The sequence below is a fragment of the Coenobita brevimanus genome, chromosome 28 (assembly GCF_032717465.1).
Source record: "Coenobita brevimanus isolate Jiangsu-jjx chromosome 28, ASM3271746v2, whole genome shotgun sequence".
NCBI lineage: Eukaryota > Metazoa > Arthropoda > Malacostraca > Decapoda > Coenobitidae > Coenobita > Coenobita brevimanus.
The window spans coordinates 23053595-23071516 of NC_136981.1; the positions used below are offsets into that span (position 1 = coordinate 23053595).

The window sequence follows — 17922 nt, forward strand, 5'->3', positions numbered from 1 at the left end:
CCCACACAGAAAATTACATCTTTTTCTATCATTCAGTCTTTATTGGCCTTACCAGCAGATAAAGGGTCCAGGCCTTGGATGCTCAGTCAAGAAATTTAAAGCCAGGGTGAATAATGTCTCCCTCCTGTGGAATCATGTGGGCAATAACCCCCACCCACTGGACTACCAGGCGTCCATTTGGACCACCAAACGTTGTGTAAGGTTTCCTTGTCGAAAAGAAAACTTTTGGATTGTCACCAAGGGTAAGCTCTCTCTCTCTCTCTCTCTCTCTCTCTCTCTCTCTCTCTCTCTCTCTCTCCCTCTCTCTCTCTGCTCTGCCGTTCGCATATCTCGTCTCTTCATTTCCTTTTATGCTTCCTTTCTCATTATCATTTCTTGCGTTACCGACAGTTGTTCTATCCTCACTCTCTCTTCCTTTTCCTCCTACTCCTCATCCTTTCTGTTCTTCCCTTTCCTCTCCATCCTTCCTCCTCCTTTCTCTCCTCTCCATCCCTCCTTTGCACCCTTCCTTCCTTCTTTTTTCCTTCTAATTTCTCTCCTCTCCTGAAGTCAGAACTTTATTAGATGAAGAATGATGGGCGTCTCCACCTACCACCTAAAAGAAGATTTTCTGTAAAATGGCAGACGAAAACAAAGAGGAAAATAATCATCCCGTGTGATGTGCAGTAAAACTTCAACTCCTTGAGTACACGACCCACGATTACATCTGCATTACTAATGAGCTCTTGAATTTATACAGTTAATCAAAACATTGTCTTGAGAAAAGGAAAAGTGGTTTAGTGTCGAAGTTGAGTCTTAGTCGCTAATTTAAACATTCCATTTTTTTTTTCTCCTTGGCTGATATAATTACAAGTTCTTTTCTTATCTTATTCTATTACAGCAGAGAAGGAATTCACAAGAATCGTGCACTTGGTGCGAAGTTCTTGCAATGTGGCATGCTAATAGTTATAGGTATAACAATTGCAAAAACCATCGCAAGGAAGTTGGGGTCGACCTCTGGTGACCTGTGTGCAAAAAATTCAGTATGGCCCCTGCATGCAATAAAGAAATTCATATTTCACCTCCCATTAGCGTTAGATTGTCGTATATTACCACTTTTTCCATGTTTTATGATGTCAGAAATCCATTTTTGAGGTATAGTTTGGGTTTCAAGGTAATTTTCGGGTCAAATGTCATTTTCAAGTATTTATAACCTGTGCTGTGGACAATATTGGTGAGTCAGGTAGATATGAATTCCATGGCACTGCCTTAACACTGACGTCACCTCATTCATGACTACATGGGCGAAGACCCTCCACCACAGACCTTGGATCTTCCTGAAGGAAGCATAATCCAGCTATCTAACAAGTATGCCATTGTGTCCTGCACTGATACATATTCTGGTGACATCACCTTTTCATCCAGGTAATGGAGCTTGAAGACCAACTTCAACAGAGAATCTCAAAACAAGGGTGCCTGAAGAAGCATGGTTGAAACATCTCTACAAGGTCTTGGTCGAAATGGGTGGAGAACTGCAAGAAATGCCAGTAACTACTCCAGGTTATTATCTCATAGCCATTGTGCAGAAGATATCAGACCAATGGCGACAGTTGGGATTTTCCCAATATTCCATGAGAATGCATCATCAGTGCTCATGCAGAGGCATTCAATGCTTATTTCAACGAGGGCAACTGACTCTGCAAATCCTGAACAGATTCCAGTAACTGTAGGTGACTGTCCCCTTTATGCACAGCAGAAGTGTCAGTGGGAGGAGTATCCAGATGAAGTTGGTGAATTCAAGCTGGTTTGCTTACTAGGCTTCCTCCAAATCGAAATGGCATCCCAAGTATGCTGAGATAATCTGCTGGCTGGATCCGTTTGGGACCGGATGTTTTCCCAAGCAAATGTCTTTACCTCTGGTGTTGCAGCATCTCTTCTAGGTGGCAAACATGTCAAGCGCACTCGGTACTCATATCAGCTTAATCTTGCTTGGCTTCATGTACTAAAGACTCAGGCCTAGAATGAATACTGTCATGAGGGTTATGAACCTCATGAATCCATGCAGATGTAGAAGAAAATCATTGCTGAGGCTCAAACTATCTCTTACTGGACAACAGTATGAGGCTATCCCCTAATTCCCGATGTCACTAACCTAGGAAAAATTGCCACACTTCACTGGCTTTTTTAATTTTCGACATCAAAGTCGGTCAACAAAACTCCGTTCATTTTATGTGCCCTCTTTGTCACTAAAAGGAAGGGAGAAATTATAACATTATTTCACTCACTGCTACTAGGAAGAGAGGCTGTAATATAGTCAAATAAAATAAAACAGTTGATGGGCTCAGTCTACCATCTCAGTTTGGGGACGGTTATTATTCTTTCCTTCCTTAAATATCAATAAGCTTTATTTTACATCCATTTCATGTATTTGTCCATCAAAACAAAAATAAACAGTGTTATGAGAAACATGTAACGATTCTTCGTTAAGAAATATTAGCACGACACGACTGGTGATCGTACGTTATGATCACGAACAATAACAAACTCACGTGTGTCTACTGCCCCGCTGGACCTGCTGTACAAAGCTAAGTCTGCTAATACCAAGTTGGTTCACTTTCCGTCAGTGCGCAGGGAGGAGTGGGTTGAGTGACATCAGCTGCATTAAGTACCAGAAAATGTATAAAAGGGCAGACTCAAATTAAACATTTATGATAAGGGAAAATGAAGAAGGGGAAGAAGTGCAGACTCGTTTAACCCTATCATATAGCAGTAGGTTCACTCACACCCCTACACCTTCCCATTCACATTTCAGTCCCTTCCCTCACTTCTCCGGACTGAAAATGTGTCATGGTCTGATGAGTGGAGCAAACATACACTCACCCTCATGGTCAGGAGTCAACTGAGCACTGGGGTTTCATGCCAGAGCCAGTTGACGTCACTCTGATGCTCCCCCCCCCCCCCTCTGTGTGAGCTTGGAGCTGTTTTGGAAGGAAGTGATCCGACTTGGTATTAGTAGACTTAGGTACAAAGATCATGGAAAACCGTTGCATAGAAAAATGGACAGTGCCTAGACTGAAGTATTTCCTGAAGTCTAGAGGAATACCCTGTTCAGGGTACACCATTGGCGTGTTGTTTTGACTTTTTGTACGGTATTTTGGAGCCCTCGGCATCGTCGGATTTCGGCCGGCGGTCTCGTCTCTGCACGATTTCGACTTTAAACATTCTACAATTTTCATATGAAAAACTTCGTAGATTTCTTCAGCATTTTGGAGATGAAGCATTATTCTTTTAGAAATCTAAATTATATGGTTTTCAAACCAAAGGTGCAGCTAGAGACTTGTAAATATGGGAAGAATGCTGTCACACCCGGTGTGCTTTCACGTTTTCCTGCATTTACCACATTAAAGCATATCTAGGAAATTAGTGTAACTACTAAAGAATAATATCATGAAGAACTTACATACTGTATATCAATAAATATCACGGGAGAGATTTTAAAGATATGCAGCTTCTGTGGTCTCTGCATGAGTAGCCCGACTTCCATATTGAACTAGCTGGTGATCAATGGCAACTCTTGAGTTAGTGACGGCGGGAATTAACTGCCGCTTTTTCCAATGTCAGCATGCTGGTGAGTGGCTACTAGTCCTTAATGCTTGTGATGAACTATACACATTGTTCTTTGCTTTTGGACACACAAACTATGCACGCTGGATGCCAGTATTTTTAAAAGACATGGTGCACCTACCAGATATCCATCCAAGTACCTATGAAGCCTCTGTGAAAGGGGGGTTTGTTGTGCTAGGTAGCAATAGGAGGTTCTCCCTCATGGCACTTGATCAAAGCTAGGAACATAGCATAAAATTCCTTAGGGAAGATGGTGGAGCTAAAGATCTGTATGGACAGTAAGAAGACGAGGTCATTGAACTTTCAAAATCTGAGGTGCTTAAAGTCATTGATGAATTTCAAAATGCTGGGCTTTCTGGATCAAACAAAAAAGTAAACTTAGAGCACCCAGAGTCTTCAGCTGCAGAGCAGAAAAAGTTACTCAAGAATCTCAAAGCGCTCTTCAGTCTTGTGAATGAGGGAACAATAGTCAACCACTTCCAGAAGACAGGTCCAGAACTTGTCACAATGAACACTGGTGAAGTCATGGACCCTGAGATTGCGAAATGCTTATGGGAAGCTCCAAACATTGACAAATAGATGTACACAGAGATTGTGCAAGAGAAAATTGAAAGCCTCCAAACCTTTACCTGATGGCATACCAGTGACCGATGTGTACACTTCCAACAACCGACCACCTGTGGATGTGGAGAAGGGTGTATCAAACTGGGATCAACTAGAATAAATGTAGCACTCATCGATCATCAAGTTGTTCCCATCCCTATAAGCACAACATGATGCTGACGTAGATGACTTCTTTAGACATGAGAACCAACATGAGTCTCCATCCCTGTACTCAGGGACCAAGTCAGCTCTTCTTGCCTATTTGCCAGGTATACCTAATCCTGGGTGCTCTCCAGCTCAGTTTCAAGTAAAAAGACCATCAAAAATTATCGGTGACCTTGAGAATTTTTTAAAAACAAAATTTTCATCTAAAATGTATTTCTTGCACCAAATATATATATATATATATATATATATATATATATATATATATATATATATATATATATATATATATATATATATATATATATATATACAGAATAATATCAGCAAACACACGGTCACACATGTGCAAAATGACAGGCTCAAACTGATTGACAGACACAGACACTGTACATGCATACAAACAAATGTATATGCGCATCCAAGTGCACAAACCCCTGCTTGCACCCAGCCTCCGCACGTGACACACACACACACACACACACACACACACACACACACACTTGGGGTGAGGTTTTCCGATTTTCCGTTCATGTATGGGGATTAAGTCCCCCTTTTCTCTCTCTCTCTCTCTGATGTGGTATTTTTGTTTTGGTCAGATATTTAGGTACATTGTGTCCAGCAATCAGGGAATTTATTTCATTGATTACTTTTAAAACCGGTTCCCCGAAGGAAACAACAAATTTTTCTTCTTCTCTGCATTTTTGACGAGGTTACCACTAGTTACCTTAGACCTCTATAAACAACTTTTTTATTGTGTGTGTGTGTGTGTGTGTGTGTGTGTGTGTGTGTGTATGCTTATGTAAGGAAGAAGGAACCAAATGACAGAAGCCAGCAAGATTGTTTCTGCCAAGAAAAAAAAAAAAAAAAAAAGATAACAGAGAGCCAACTTCAACATTCGTTCATTTCATGTCGCCTGGACACATTACATTTGCAATACTGGTGGTCGTAGGCAATAGGAAATACAGAAGGAAGATGACAGTTAAAGAGCTGGCCTGTTGCTTACACGAAGGACTGGGAGTAACGGTTAATTCTTGCATTAGAGAATTTTTTGCTAGATGGATGCTACTAGCCAGCCATAGTGGTGGAGGGATGCAAGCAGACAGTTCAGGGAAGCAGTGCCCATTGAAGTCACGAAAGAAAAGTGATAAAGATGCAACAGTGCGGCAATAAAACAAAAGCTGAAGATCACCAGTAAGAGGAGGAGAGTTAATGAGACGAAAAACCTTTGACTCCACCCTATTGAGAAGAGCTATATGTGGGGAGCCACCTCACACCTGGGAGTTGTACTCTACACAGGGGCGAATAAAACCTGTGTAAAAAGTCAACAACTGTGCATGGGTAATGAAGGTTTGGAGTCGGCTAAGTACATCTAATCTCTTGGAAGCAGATTATACAAAAGAGATAAAATTATCTTTCCAAGATAAATCCCGAGAGAATGAAACCTCCAAGAACTTAATGAGAAGATCATGCAAAGCCCCACTGACACCCCCACAAAAAGCCCTCGCTGTCGCGATGCACATTTCAACGATGGTGCTAATCTCCCTAGGGCTTCTAAGACCCCTGACCTGGTGTCCCCGGGCCGCAAGACATCGCCATGTATAGCCAGAACCCTGCATGGCTACACCTCCCAGACCAGTAACAGCCTGAGCCTCAGGAACCTTGGGGGTCCCAAAGAGAATAAACTCCACCGTCTAACTATCCCCAAGGAAGTGTTGGAGGTGATGTGGGTTTGATACAATAACTGCCTGACGGTGCGCAAAAAGAGCAGTGCCAGTATCCTGGCACTTGATGAAGCCATACCCAGTCCAGACATTATACCAAACCAAGATCCCCCTTGATCTTCATCTAGTCTGCTTTTTACCCCTCCTCAGTAGGTCGCAGGCAGTAGCAGAAGATATGGCATCCATCACTGCCAGTCATCGAATCCTCTCCCGAACATGATTTATATATTATTTATTTATCTCGTGCTTAACCCGTAAATACCGCAATTCAATCTGGCTTGTCTGCCACTGGAGCCGCAATTCGGGGGTGTTTTTTCGACTTTCACCGAGGGGAAAATCAATATGTTCTGGCTAAAGAGGAAGAATTTACACACACCCCTAGGCCTAATGGTTACCGCACAATCGAGGGTCAAAGTTGAAAAAAAAAAAAAATAGTTACCCAAAAATTTTTTCGAAAGCCACCACAGTTTTGATAACTATTTCTATTATTGAAATAGGTCATTGCAATATCATATGTCACACCAAGCCCGAGAACAGGTGTTTTGGGGTGTGGGAAGATTACTTGCTTTTGGGGAGAGAAGTACCCTGTGGGGAGAAGGTTTTTAGGTATGGAGATTGGATAAAACTATCTTTTCTTATCAAAGTAGAGCACTTTAGTTTGTTCTTGACCAACTACTATGAAAACAGATAAGTATGTACATGTGAGAAGATAAAATTCGATCGGGGAGAAAGCCCACAACGAGTACATTGAACCTTGGGAGATCATTTACGGTAACAACCAATTTGGCTAGTTGAAACAAACAAAATCTATGTGATTTAACATATCATCCATGCAAGCAGGTGTGTTTGCAGGTCTGGGGAGATAATTCACGTATGGGGAGTAATCCTGCAGTGCCTCATAGTTTTGTAGAAACTTCGTAGCCTCTTGTAGTGTGTTTTGTAAATCAGTTATACATATATTAGACTCGTGGACGAGCGGTTGTTATAGGTGAGTAGTTTTGTAAGAAGATAATATTCGTTCCCTTTATCATGCAATGACAGGAGAGGTAAAGATTAGAATGGGACTATTTTTATTTGTCTTGGAAATATTAACAAAGTCTCTCACACACGAGTGAAGTATAAAATAGAGTCCCGCTAGCTACCTCCCTGTCTCGCTCTGTCTCTCTCTGCCACCCTCTCGCCCCTGTTGCTAGCCTCCTTCTCCCCACTACTTGTCGGTTGTATGGCTAGCCCCTTTCTGATCTGTGATTCCTACATTCTTGTTTAGCAGGGGTCGTGTCAAGTGGGCTATACTGTTGTGAACCTTCTAGAACACTGTATGTCTGCGTGTATGTACAGCTTCTGGTGCACGTCCAGCATTCCTTCACTTAAGAGTTGCAAGGGTTGCTGACATACTTCCTATCTTACCCCCTGGCTTGGTGCTTCTGTCTGTCTATCTATCTATCTATCTATCTATGAGTTGTGTTATTATAATATGGAGTCCTGACATCGCTCGGTCACGCAAGCTGGCGGTCCTCCGATAGCAATCATCATTGACGTATGCTAATCTATTATTACATAATATTGATTATAATATTGCATAGATATAATATTCATGTTAATATTGCAGTGATCCAGTAATATTACATTTTAAACAAGTAGTATACATAATTGAAGAAATGCAATATAGTTAAATTGGTTATTGTATTACATATTGTAAGATGTGTATGTATAACAGACATATGCATATAATTGTGCAATGGTAATACTGCTAGGCCATTACATTACATATGGAGTTATCCCTTTAGTAATGTCTAACATTTCACCTAACTTGTGTGATGATTCTGGTAATACAGAATTGTAGTAACATTGTATGAATTGTTACACAATAATTGTATTGTACATAATTGTATTGTAATTGTTACATACCGTTTGTAGTTACATAACTGTAGCAAGTGTAACATAATTCTAGTAACACTGCAGTAATATTGTATTAACACTGTAGAAATATATAACTGTAACATTGTATGAAATGTTACATAATTGTATTGTTACATAATAATTGTATTGTACATAATTGTATTGTAATTGTTACATATCGTTTGTAGTTACATAATTTTAACAACTGTAACATAATGCAATCGTTTGTCGTTACATAACTGTAGTAATTGCAGTAATATTGTAGTAACTGCAGTAATGTTGTAGTAACACTGTAGTAATACATAACTGTAACATTGTATGAATTGTGACATAATTGTATTGTTACGTAATAATTGTATTGTACATAATTGTTACATATCGTTTGTAGTTACATAATTGTAACAACTGTTACATAATGCAATCGTTTGTAATTAAATAACTGTAGTAATTGCAGTAATATTGTAGTAAATGCAGTCCTGATATCAGTAATCCGGTCATGCTGCGGTCGATGATAGTGATGATGTGCCTTGCCACTGGTTCGTGGAGAAGAACAATTTGCTTTTTGTTTCACTTATAGAGAGAGTTTATGTGATATTTTGGCATTTGTAGTAACACACCTATTTTCATTTGTTATGCGATCTTACTTTTTTTGGGGGGTAATTGATTTTCTATAGTTTGTTTATCTTCGTTTGTCTACGCTTTTTCGGTGTTGTCCGAGGTCGCATAATTGCTGGCTAATTCCCTTGGGACCTTTTTTTAAGGTTTAGTTTATATTGCACAGATATTAATGAAAATGATATTATATAGCCCCATATTTTGTTATTTTATAAAAAAAATATATATATACACTATATTCATTATTAACTATATACACTGACTTGTTCACTTGTACCTATCGTGGGCAATATATGTGTCAGCACCTTGTGGAAATCTTTGTCTTCACGATTGTGTGGAAGATGTTGTTCATTCTTGCTAACGTCATTTGTGTTGGCCATTTTTTTTTCCTTGTAACTTAATTTGTCTGTTTCCACTAGGTAGCTTTAATTAATAAATGTTTAATACAGTTCTTTTAATTGCTCACTGAGTAACTGTGATAGTATATTTTCTTTATTACTTTGTAGGTGTAATAATGGCTAGTTGTATGTATGAAATACATATTTTATGTAGGTATAAATGGTAACACTCGTTGGTAGTAAATAAATGCAATAATAAATGAATGAATATATACAGTGTAGAATATTTCTTGTTGGTGCAAGTATTTAATGACTAAATTATGCTGATAACTGAAGTAGGTATGTGTACGTAAGCTGTAACTATACAGCACATTTGTGTAGAAGTTTTTTGTCCACCACTGTGTATTGCATAAATGAAGTAACTATGTAACTCACTAGTTTTGACCGTGGTGGGAATGGTGTGAGTGGTTGTGAGTGGTGGTGTCACACACGAGTTGATTGACGTGGCGTCGTCTCAGCAAACACTCACAGTGACGTCGATTTCTCACCCTCTGGTAGCTGTGGTGAGTAAATGAGTGAAGAAAGGTGAGTAAGATGAGTTGTGAATATAGGCTTGGTATTTGCTTCGTCGTCTTGACCTCTTCACTCCTTGCGTCAACGTGGTGGTGATGGTGGAGGTAGGGGGCCGATGGAGAGAAGGGCAGTGGTCTGGTGGTTGTTGCTGTGTTCTTGCTTTTCGTTTGCTTGTTTTGTTTTTCTTTCTCAATTAATTTTCGGTCCTTTTTTCTTGTGATTTACTCGTTGTCGGATGAAGAATGTCGCTACTTCTAGGTGCGTGTATAAGATTATAGACGACTCGCAGACTTGTTACTTGTAGTTGATTGTAGATGGTTGCAGTTCGTTGCTTCATCATAGAAATTGGAAGATTGTTGTATCAGTATTTTGTTAAACTACTGGCAAGGCGTCGTGTGACCTCTTCACCTCTACATCAGCGTGATGATCGGGGAGATGGAGGGGGTGTGTAGAGAATACTGTCAGGAGCTGGTTGTAAGAGATATTGTTTGTTTTCTATCTTGATAATGTAGACTCAACTGTACACTCGTAGACTCGTAGGCTCGTAGGCTTGTAGACTCATAGGCTTCTAGGCTCATAGGCTTGTAGACTTGTAGACTCATAGGCTTGTAGCTTGTATTTTGTAGGAATTCACTGCTGAACTGAAGACAAGGTTCATACTTCTGCTGCCACCATCTTTTGTAGAAATGATGGTTCGTAGGCACAGAGTCGATCTTTACTGCCACCATTTATATATATGTAACTTTTTAGTCTTGTAATATGTAAGGCTTGAGTTTTGGTTAAAGTTATTTTGGCAATCGATGAGCAGGAGGAGTTAAAGATGAATACAGGGAGTTGATCTTGATTTGTAATCTTCAAAGAAAGTCTAAGTTGAGCAGTGTATGTATTACACAGGGACTTTTTTAATAACTAAGTCTTGCTGGCCCCTTCTTCTTATTTGCTCTCTCCACTACCTGTCGGTTCTAAGGCTAGCCCCTTTCTGATCTCTGATTACTACATTCTCGTTTACCTGGGGTCGCGTCACGTGAGCTATACTGTTGTGAAGCTTCTAGAACACTGTATGTCTGTGTGTATGTACAGCTTCCGGTGCACGTCCAGCATTCCTTCACTCAAGAGTTGCAAGGGTTGCTGACACACTTCCTATCTTACCCCATGGCTTGGTGCTTCTGTCTGTCTGTCTATCTATCTATCTATCTATCTATCTATCTATCTATATATATATATATATATATATATATATATATATATATATATATATATATATATATATATATGAGTCATATTATTATAATATGGGGTCCTGACAATAGTACTTCAGAAACTTTCAGAAACAGCAAATGTTTACATTGCCATGAAGGAAAACAATATTGTTCAATATTGTTGCAGATGCACGCAAGGGAAAAGGGAAAATGTAACTGCCATTACTATTTCTAGGAGGAGGGGTGGTGGTGGGGGGAGGGGGCTGGGTGGTGGTGTGGGGGGCTGGGGCTTAGATGCCTGTGATTGCACATATTTGCATGTATAGAATACTGTACAGAGAAGCATTTATTATGTTCAGGTATGAAAAGGCACTGGGAAAAAAAAAAACACCGAGGCAATACATATAAAGCACGTGTACATGTGTTGGGGGTGGGGGGAGTGGGGTTGGGGAGGCGTGGGGGGGAGAGCAAGCCAAGCTGTGTGCTCACTATCACATGATGGTTTATTGGCAGTAGGAGGGTAGTATGGGGCCAAAAGGGAGGGAGGGGGTAGGGTAGGTAGGGGTATACAATGTAGGGGGAAAGGTGGGGGGGCTGGAGGGGGATGGAATGGGCCTTATGGTTGGGGGAGGGGTATACTTCGACTAACAACGTCCTACTGCGGCGTACAGAGGGGTGGGTGGGTCTTCAGAGAGGGTTATTACGTGACAGATGACATAACATTCAAGCAGTGGGTGGGCCGAGATGGGAGGGTGACCCCTCCTGCCCCCAGAGTGGCCGGATCATCCAATCCGAGGCTGAAGGGGTTAGTTCTCATTGGCTTGAAGGGATATATGTCACAATCGGGGCGGAGCAATGTGCAGGCAGTTTTTTTTTTTACAAGGCACACTGTATTGATGTGATTCAGCTGAGAGGGCTAAAGTGGTCAACACATACATTGATGTGCTTCGGTATTTAGGGTTAATGGCTATCAGCCACAATGTGGCCATTAAGCCAAAGAGTCCATAAAAAATATAAAAAATATGGCCCACATTCATAAACCAAAACAAGGACGTAGGAAACAACAGATGATATCAGCACGTGAAACAGTGGCAAGGAGACTGACGACTGAAGGCTGTCTCAAACGGAAATCAAACTAGAGGCAGAGTCTGAGTCAAGATCGTTAGGTAGATGAGACTTCACGACCTCAAGTGTGTAGGAGAGGATCTAATATACATCAGGGTTGGTGACAGCCTGGAGGGACCTCTGGCACAGCTCGGTAAAAGAGAGCACTGGAGTCTGGAAGTCCCCTTTGCTGAACTCCTTGCTAGATCCCAGAAGTGCAGAGTTCATTTAATGGTGTAAATGGGTCTCAAAAAGATAGAGGCAAGACAGGGTGCAAGGCAAAATTGCCCCAGGTGAGTCGCCAGACTGAGCCAGAGGGCTTAGGACCCTCCAATGCCTGCCCCACAGGAGGAACAGGAGACACGGCAGTAGGCACCACAGGAGACACAGGGGCAGCAGAGGCATCCGCAGGGAGTGACAAGGGAGCAGGATCTCCAATCTCCATAGGCACCTCAAGAAGGGGCTGAGAGGCAGTCCAGTGGGAAATAGCCTGGCCCAACAACCGGATCCTCATTGGGGGAGTTGAGAGCTGTAAATTGCAGCACCCTCAGGACCAGGGTGGTGGGGGTTGCAGGGGGTACGGGACGACGATAAGGGGCCCTTCTCCCATGTCTCCTTTGCACCACGGGTGAATAGGAAAATGACGCAGGGATTGATGTGGCAGGGAGCCCACTGGCCTGGAAGATGGCAGGCAGGCACCGGGCGAGGACTGCCATGTTCCCCCCAACCCCCTGAGAAAGCCTTAGCAACCTCCACACACATGGTGAGAATAGTGGAGGCAGGATAGGAGCCAGGAGAGGCAGACTGAAGGTGATGATGGTGCCAATGACAAGGGAGGGCATGAAGAGAGCCTGGCACTGCCTGGCCTGCTGGACTGGTGACAAAGGCAGCTGCAGAACCCTTGTCAATCTCCATCATGACAAACTCAACCACCTCGCCAGCTGCAACTGAAGGCACAGGGTGGGCAGGGCTGGGGGAGATGATGGATGAACGGTGGATGAACACATCATCCCCCGTGTCCTGACGAGTCAGAAAGCCAAAGCCCGGATGGATGTGAAACCACCACATCTGACCCACAACCTTAGGTGCCATGTTCTTCGTTGACTCGTGTGTTTCTCCGTGGGTAAAGTCTGACGTGATTTCTGCAACATGATTCAAAAGTTTCTACTGATTACAATGGTTTCGAACAAATGAATAAGACGGTTTCGAGATGGACAGTCCTTCCCTGATGCTCGGCAATCCTGGTAACTAGATGGCGCTTGGTTTGACCAATATATGCTGAATTACAGCAACCACACTTAATCTGATAGACCACCAAGGACTGCAGGACATCTGGGGCATGGTCTTTAAATATGATGCACTGAGACAGGTTTTGGGTAGCTTTAAATACCATCCTCACAGATATCTGCAGATAAAAGTCGTGAATTACTATATTTCTCTTGTTACATAAAAAATTATATTTAGGACTAAGGGCCGTTTTCACAGTCGTCCCTAACCTTTTGGGCCCGAACGAGTGTTGGGCCCAGACCAAAAACACCTTTGGATTTCACAGTCGCTCTGAATGGCTTTTGGGAGCTTACTAACATGGAAACATCTGCCTGTGTTGAAGTGATAGGGTTGGTAGCTCTGGGGGGCGAAAGCACTTTCCATATGTAGAGAATATTTAGAAACTGGAATGTAATGAATGCGATGAATAACATGGCTGGAACATCCACTTCACACAATTCTTACTGATATATTCAGGAGTGAAGGTATTCGTAAGAATGCAGCAAAAATAACGAACAGGAAACGTCATGGGAATGAAGAGTTAGCTAATGGCAACCTCACCACACTCCTACTTGAAATCGGAATTAAGCTGAATGCTGTTGAATGTTAAGTATTGTAAGAAAGGCTTAAGTAAAAGTAACCATGAAGTAACGTGTATAACGTCTAATGAGTGATGGTGTGGTTTATTAACGGATATAGTATTAATACATGAACATTTTCTTTTCTAAACGGGGTGTTATTTACATCAACTTTTGCATCGGGCATCAGATATTAAAATTTTCATGAAAATATGCATTAGACAATGATTCTCGTATTTCTTTCGGGTCCGTTTGTTGTGGAGCCTCCACCAGTCTGCGAAAGGCAAGTATTCAGATACATAGTAGAAAGTATTATAAAAATACACAAACATATATATTTTTTTCAATATCGGGTATTTTTTTTACTCCAGAAATATTACACTGGGTATATAATATTGAAATATTAATGAAACTATGTTACATGTAATTATTCTTTTACTTTACTACTTTCGGGACCGTCTGTTGGGGAGGCTGCAGGTCCCCCAAGAATGCTCCAGCAATTTGTTCGGGCCGTCCCGAATGCCGTCCCCATCAGAGGCCTCGGAAAGCTGGTTGGGGGCGACTGAGAAAACGAAAACGTGTGTTCAAAGGCGAGTAGGCTGTTGGGGACTGCATTGAGGACGACTGTGAAAACGGCCCTAAGTGAGTACTGCATAATACACTATAGCTTTCTCAAAGGTATGAGTTATTTTCAGAGTAGTCGTTCTTTGTTTGCCGTATTCCAATATACTTGTCTACAAATTTAGTTGTGAATCCACTTTCGTACAGGGTTTTCATCAGAAACTATATCTCATTATTAGAGTAAAATATGAAGAGCAAAAGTCATAGGCCCCATTCACTAGAGGTAGAATTAAGTTATGTTTATTTTGGAGAAGACCGTTAGAGTTAAATTTAATAGTTAATCATGTATATGTTGGTCTCCTGTACACTGGCATTGCAAAAGTTCCTTGTGTCCTCTCTATACAAATATCTAAAAAGAGGAGTTTATTATCTTGCTCAGTTTCACAGGTAAATTTCTGTCTTTAGAATTTAATCCAAAAACAAGGGCACATGAGAAGGGGAGCTAGAAATGGCAAAGGTGTCATCCATGTAGGGTTTGATATAAAATGGCTTAAAGTGGGCAGGGCAATCCTGCAGTCATCTGGATTCGTGGTTAGACAAAAAGCATTAGCAAGACTGGGTGCAAGTGGTTTACCCGTAACTACTCCATTGACTTACTTAAAGTAGGAGCCATTTGATGTGAAATAGCAGTTTTGCACTGACAGTGAGAGTAGTCAATGAAATTGCTTCTTACTGAATCCTCCAATGCTGTTGGCTTTGTTAAACGACATAGTGAGCTGCAGTTTCTGAGGAAAACCCTGTACGAAAATGGATTACCAACTAAATTTGTAGGTAAGCATATCCGAATACAGCAAACTAAACGAAGAACTACTGCTTTGAAGGCAACTCATATTATTGAGAAAGCTAAATTTAATTTTGCAGTCCCCTACTTAGGTCATAAACTTATTTTTTTATGTATCAAGATAAGTAAACTAATGCACGACTTGTATCTGCAGTTATCGTTGACAGTGATATTTAAATCTTCCCCAAATCTGTCTCAGTGTTTCATATTTTAAGACCTTGTCCCACATGTTTTGCTTTCCTCAGTGGTATATCAGTTGAAGTGTGGTTGGTGTAGTTCAGCATATTTTGGTCAAACCAAGCACCATCTAGTTACTAGGATTGCTGAGCATCAGGGAATGTCTCTTAGGACAGAACTCCCCATTTCGAAACCACCTGACTCAGCTGTTCGAAACCACTGGGAATCGGAAAGCCATTCTATGAATAGTAGAAACTTTCGAATCTTGTTTTGTCTGCAGAGGGAGAGAGAGGAGGAGAGGCAGCGTAGTCTACGAGCAGCAGCCACAGCCGACACATCGACTGTTGCCTGTGACCCACTGAGGGGAACAACCAGCAGACCACAGTCTCTGGCAGCCCAGAAGAGGATCGGAGAGATTGTGGTTTGGTTTAATGTCAGGGTGGGGTACGGTTTCATCAAGCACCAGGATACTGGCATTGATGTTTTTGTGCACTGCCAGGCTGTAGTTAAACCAAACCCACGGCACCTCCGATGCTCCCTTAGGGATGGCAAGACAATGGAATTTAGTCTCTTTGGGACTCCCAAGGGTCCTGAGGCTCTTGATGTTACTGGACCAGGAGGGTTGGCCATGTAGGGTTTTACCCATGAATGGTGACGTCTAACGGCTCAGGGACGCCAGACCAAGGGTCTGAAGAGTCTCACAGAGATAAGCACCACTGTGGAAATGTGCATTGTGACGGCAAGGACTTTTGGCGGGGTGACAAGAGGTCTGTGTTTGTTCTTCTCCCCAAGATCTTTGAGAACGGGCTGCCTTGTGTTGTCATCCTCGAGCGCATTGCCCATGATGTACATTCCGCCTCTCACCATAGGGAGCATTGAACCCAGCCACTGCAGGCTGCCAGCCTGCCACCCCCCGCACAACACCACAGAAGAGGTTGCAGCTGGAGACTCCTCTCAACAGAGTGACTACCACACACATCACCGATCCGGCTGTGGAACTAGACACAGCTAAGACCACGTCTGACGTTCACCACGCTCTGTCAGAGACTGAGGAGGGACAGGACTCTTCTTACCTCGTCTCCATGGCCAAGGATGTCCCCACTGGCTCTTCAGCCGAGGAGGAGGCCAATGAATAATCCCCTTTTCCGGCAGAGGAGGGCAGCACATCTTGCCCTCCTATCATGGACCACAAGGATCGGCTAGACCTGTCCACCTACTGTCACCTCCTGATACTCGATGTCCACACCCTGTTGTACCAGCCCAGAGTCTCGACCTACTTCACCCTGTACGATCTTCTCCAAGTGGCTGACCTGGGTAAGGGGATTCCACCTCGTCTGATTGTCAGGAGGGAGGAGATGTGTCTAGCAAATCTGCGTGCCTTCAACCACGTGGTGAATCCACATTTGGCCCCCAAGACTGGCCACCTGCCTACCTAGCTTTGTAGATCAGCAGCCTTGCGTCCTGCACATTTTACTAGTTACCTTTTTTTTCCTAGTATTTTTATGTTTATTTTGGCCTAATGCCCCTGTCAGTTGGCGATGGCCTGCAGTCCTACCGAATCCAGGTTCAAATCCCTGCTGGAGCAGGGAAGAGTTTAAGGACTTGAATTTTGTAAAATCAGACTTTACTGATCTACCAGAAGACCCGCCAACATGTAAAAAAAAAAAAAAAAAAAAAACGCTAATACCAATACACCAGTCCCTTATGAGACAGCCCTAGCATGTATTTAGTATGGATGGTGTGTGTTAGCACCGAAGTGGTGACATTTAGAGGTGTATGGTATGTAAAAGGACTACTGGGCCTTGGGAGCAGGCTGTTAAGCCTTTGCTCAGAGTCGTACAAAAAAAAAAAAAAAAAAGCATCAACCAACAACAACAACAAATCTTATTCACTGCACGGAACGACCTGAGGAGAGTAATAGCGGAATCTACTCACAGCCGAGCTACCACCATCCCTTGGCTCACATAACTCCTCTACACAGTTGCTCTGTTTTTAATTGGCAAATTATATTATGTACTTTATTTCATGTAACTTCCTCTGTTCCCTGCTCTTTTATATTATTGTCAATTCAGGATAGATAAAAAAATTATATAGTTGTGTTACTTCTATAATATTTTATTTGATTAGGTCTGAAGATGGTTTATGTGTAAACCAAAACGTCTCCGATAAATCATGCCTCTTGGAAAGAAGCAAATATCAATCCTGTTCCTAAAAAGGGGGCAACTTCTGATCCATCAAACTATAGACCAATTGCAGTAACTTCCGTTCTCGGTAAAGTTTTTGAGACACTAATTAACAAACACATAGTCAAGCATCTAGAAATCGGTCAATTAATCTGTGATTGGCAGTATGGATTTGGACAACAACATTCAACTGTAGACATTCTTTGCCTTCTTACCCATCAGATTAACAAAACAATAGACCAACACGGTGAAACACACACAAGCACACTTGATATTTCAAAAGCATTTGACAGAGTATGGCACCGAGCCTTATTGTCTAAGATGTCACAATATTGCTTTGCATCACTGGTTCCTCTAATTTCTTCTTACCTTCATAATAGAAAAATTCGGGTCATGGTAGATGGAATTTATTCTGTTTCATTCTATAAATGCTGGCATACCTCAGGGATCAGTTTTGGCACCAACCCTCTTTCTCATTCATAAAAATGATCTC

At 41.9% G+C, this 17922-nt stretch overlaps 1 protein-coding gene across 1 annotated transcript; it reads left to right on the plus strand.

Moving 5' to 3' along the window:
* The first annotated feature begins 14155 nt into the window (after window positions 1-14155).
* Window positions 14156-15880, plus strand: LOC145394760 (Y-box-binding protein 1-like). The gene is made up of 2 exons (XM_080268538.1): window positions 14156-14218; window positions 15527-15880. Exons 1-2 carry the CDS (start codon window positions 14156-14158, stop codon window positions 15878-15880), a joined length of 417 nt encoding a protein of 138 aa, XP_080124664.1.
* Window positions 15881-17922: the final 2042 nt, after the last annotated feature.

Coding starts and splice junctions, on each gene's coding strand:
- LOC145394760 (XM_080268538.1), top strand. CDS start 14,156: ATGCTCCAGCAATTTGTTCGGGCCGTCCCGAATGCCGTCCCCATCAGA. Junction 14,219..15,526: donor TCAGAGGCCTCGGAAAGCTG/GTTGGGGGCGAC, acceptor TTTTGTCTGCAG/AGGGAGAGAGAGGAGGAGAG.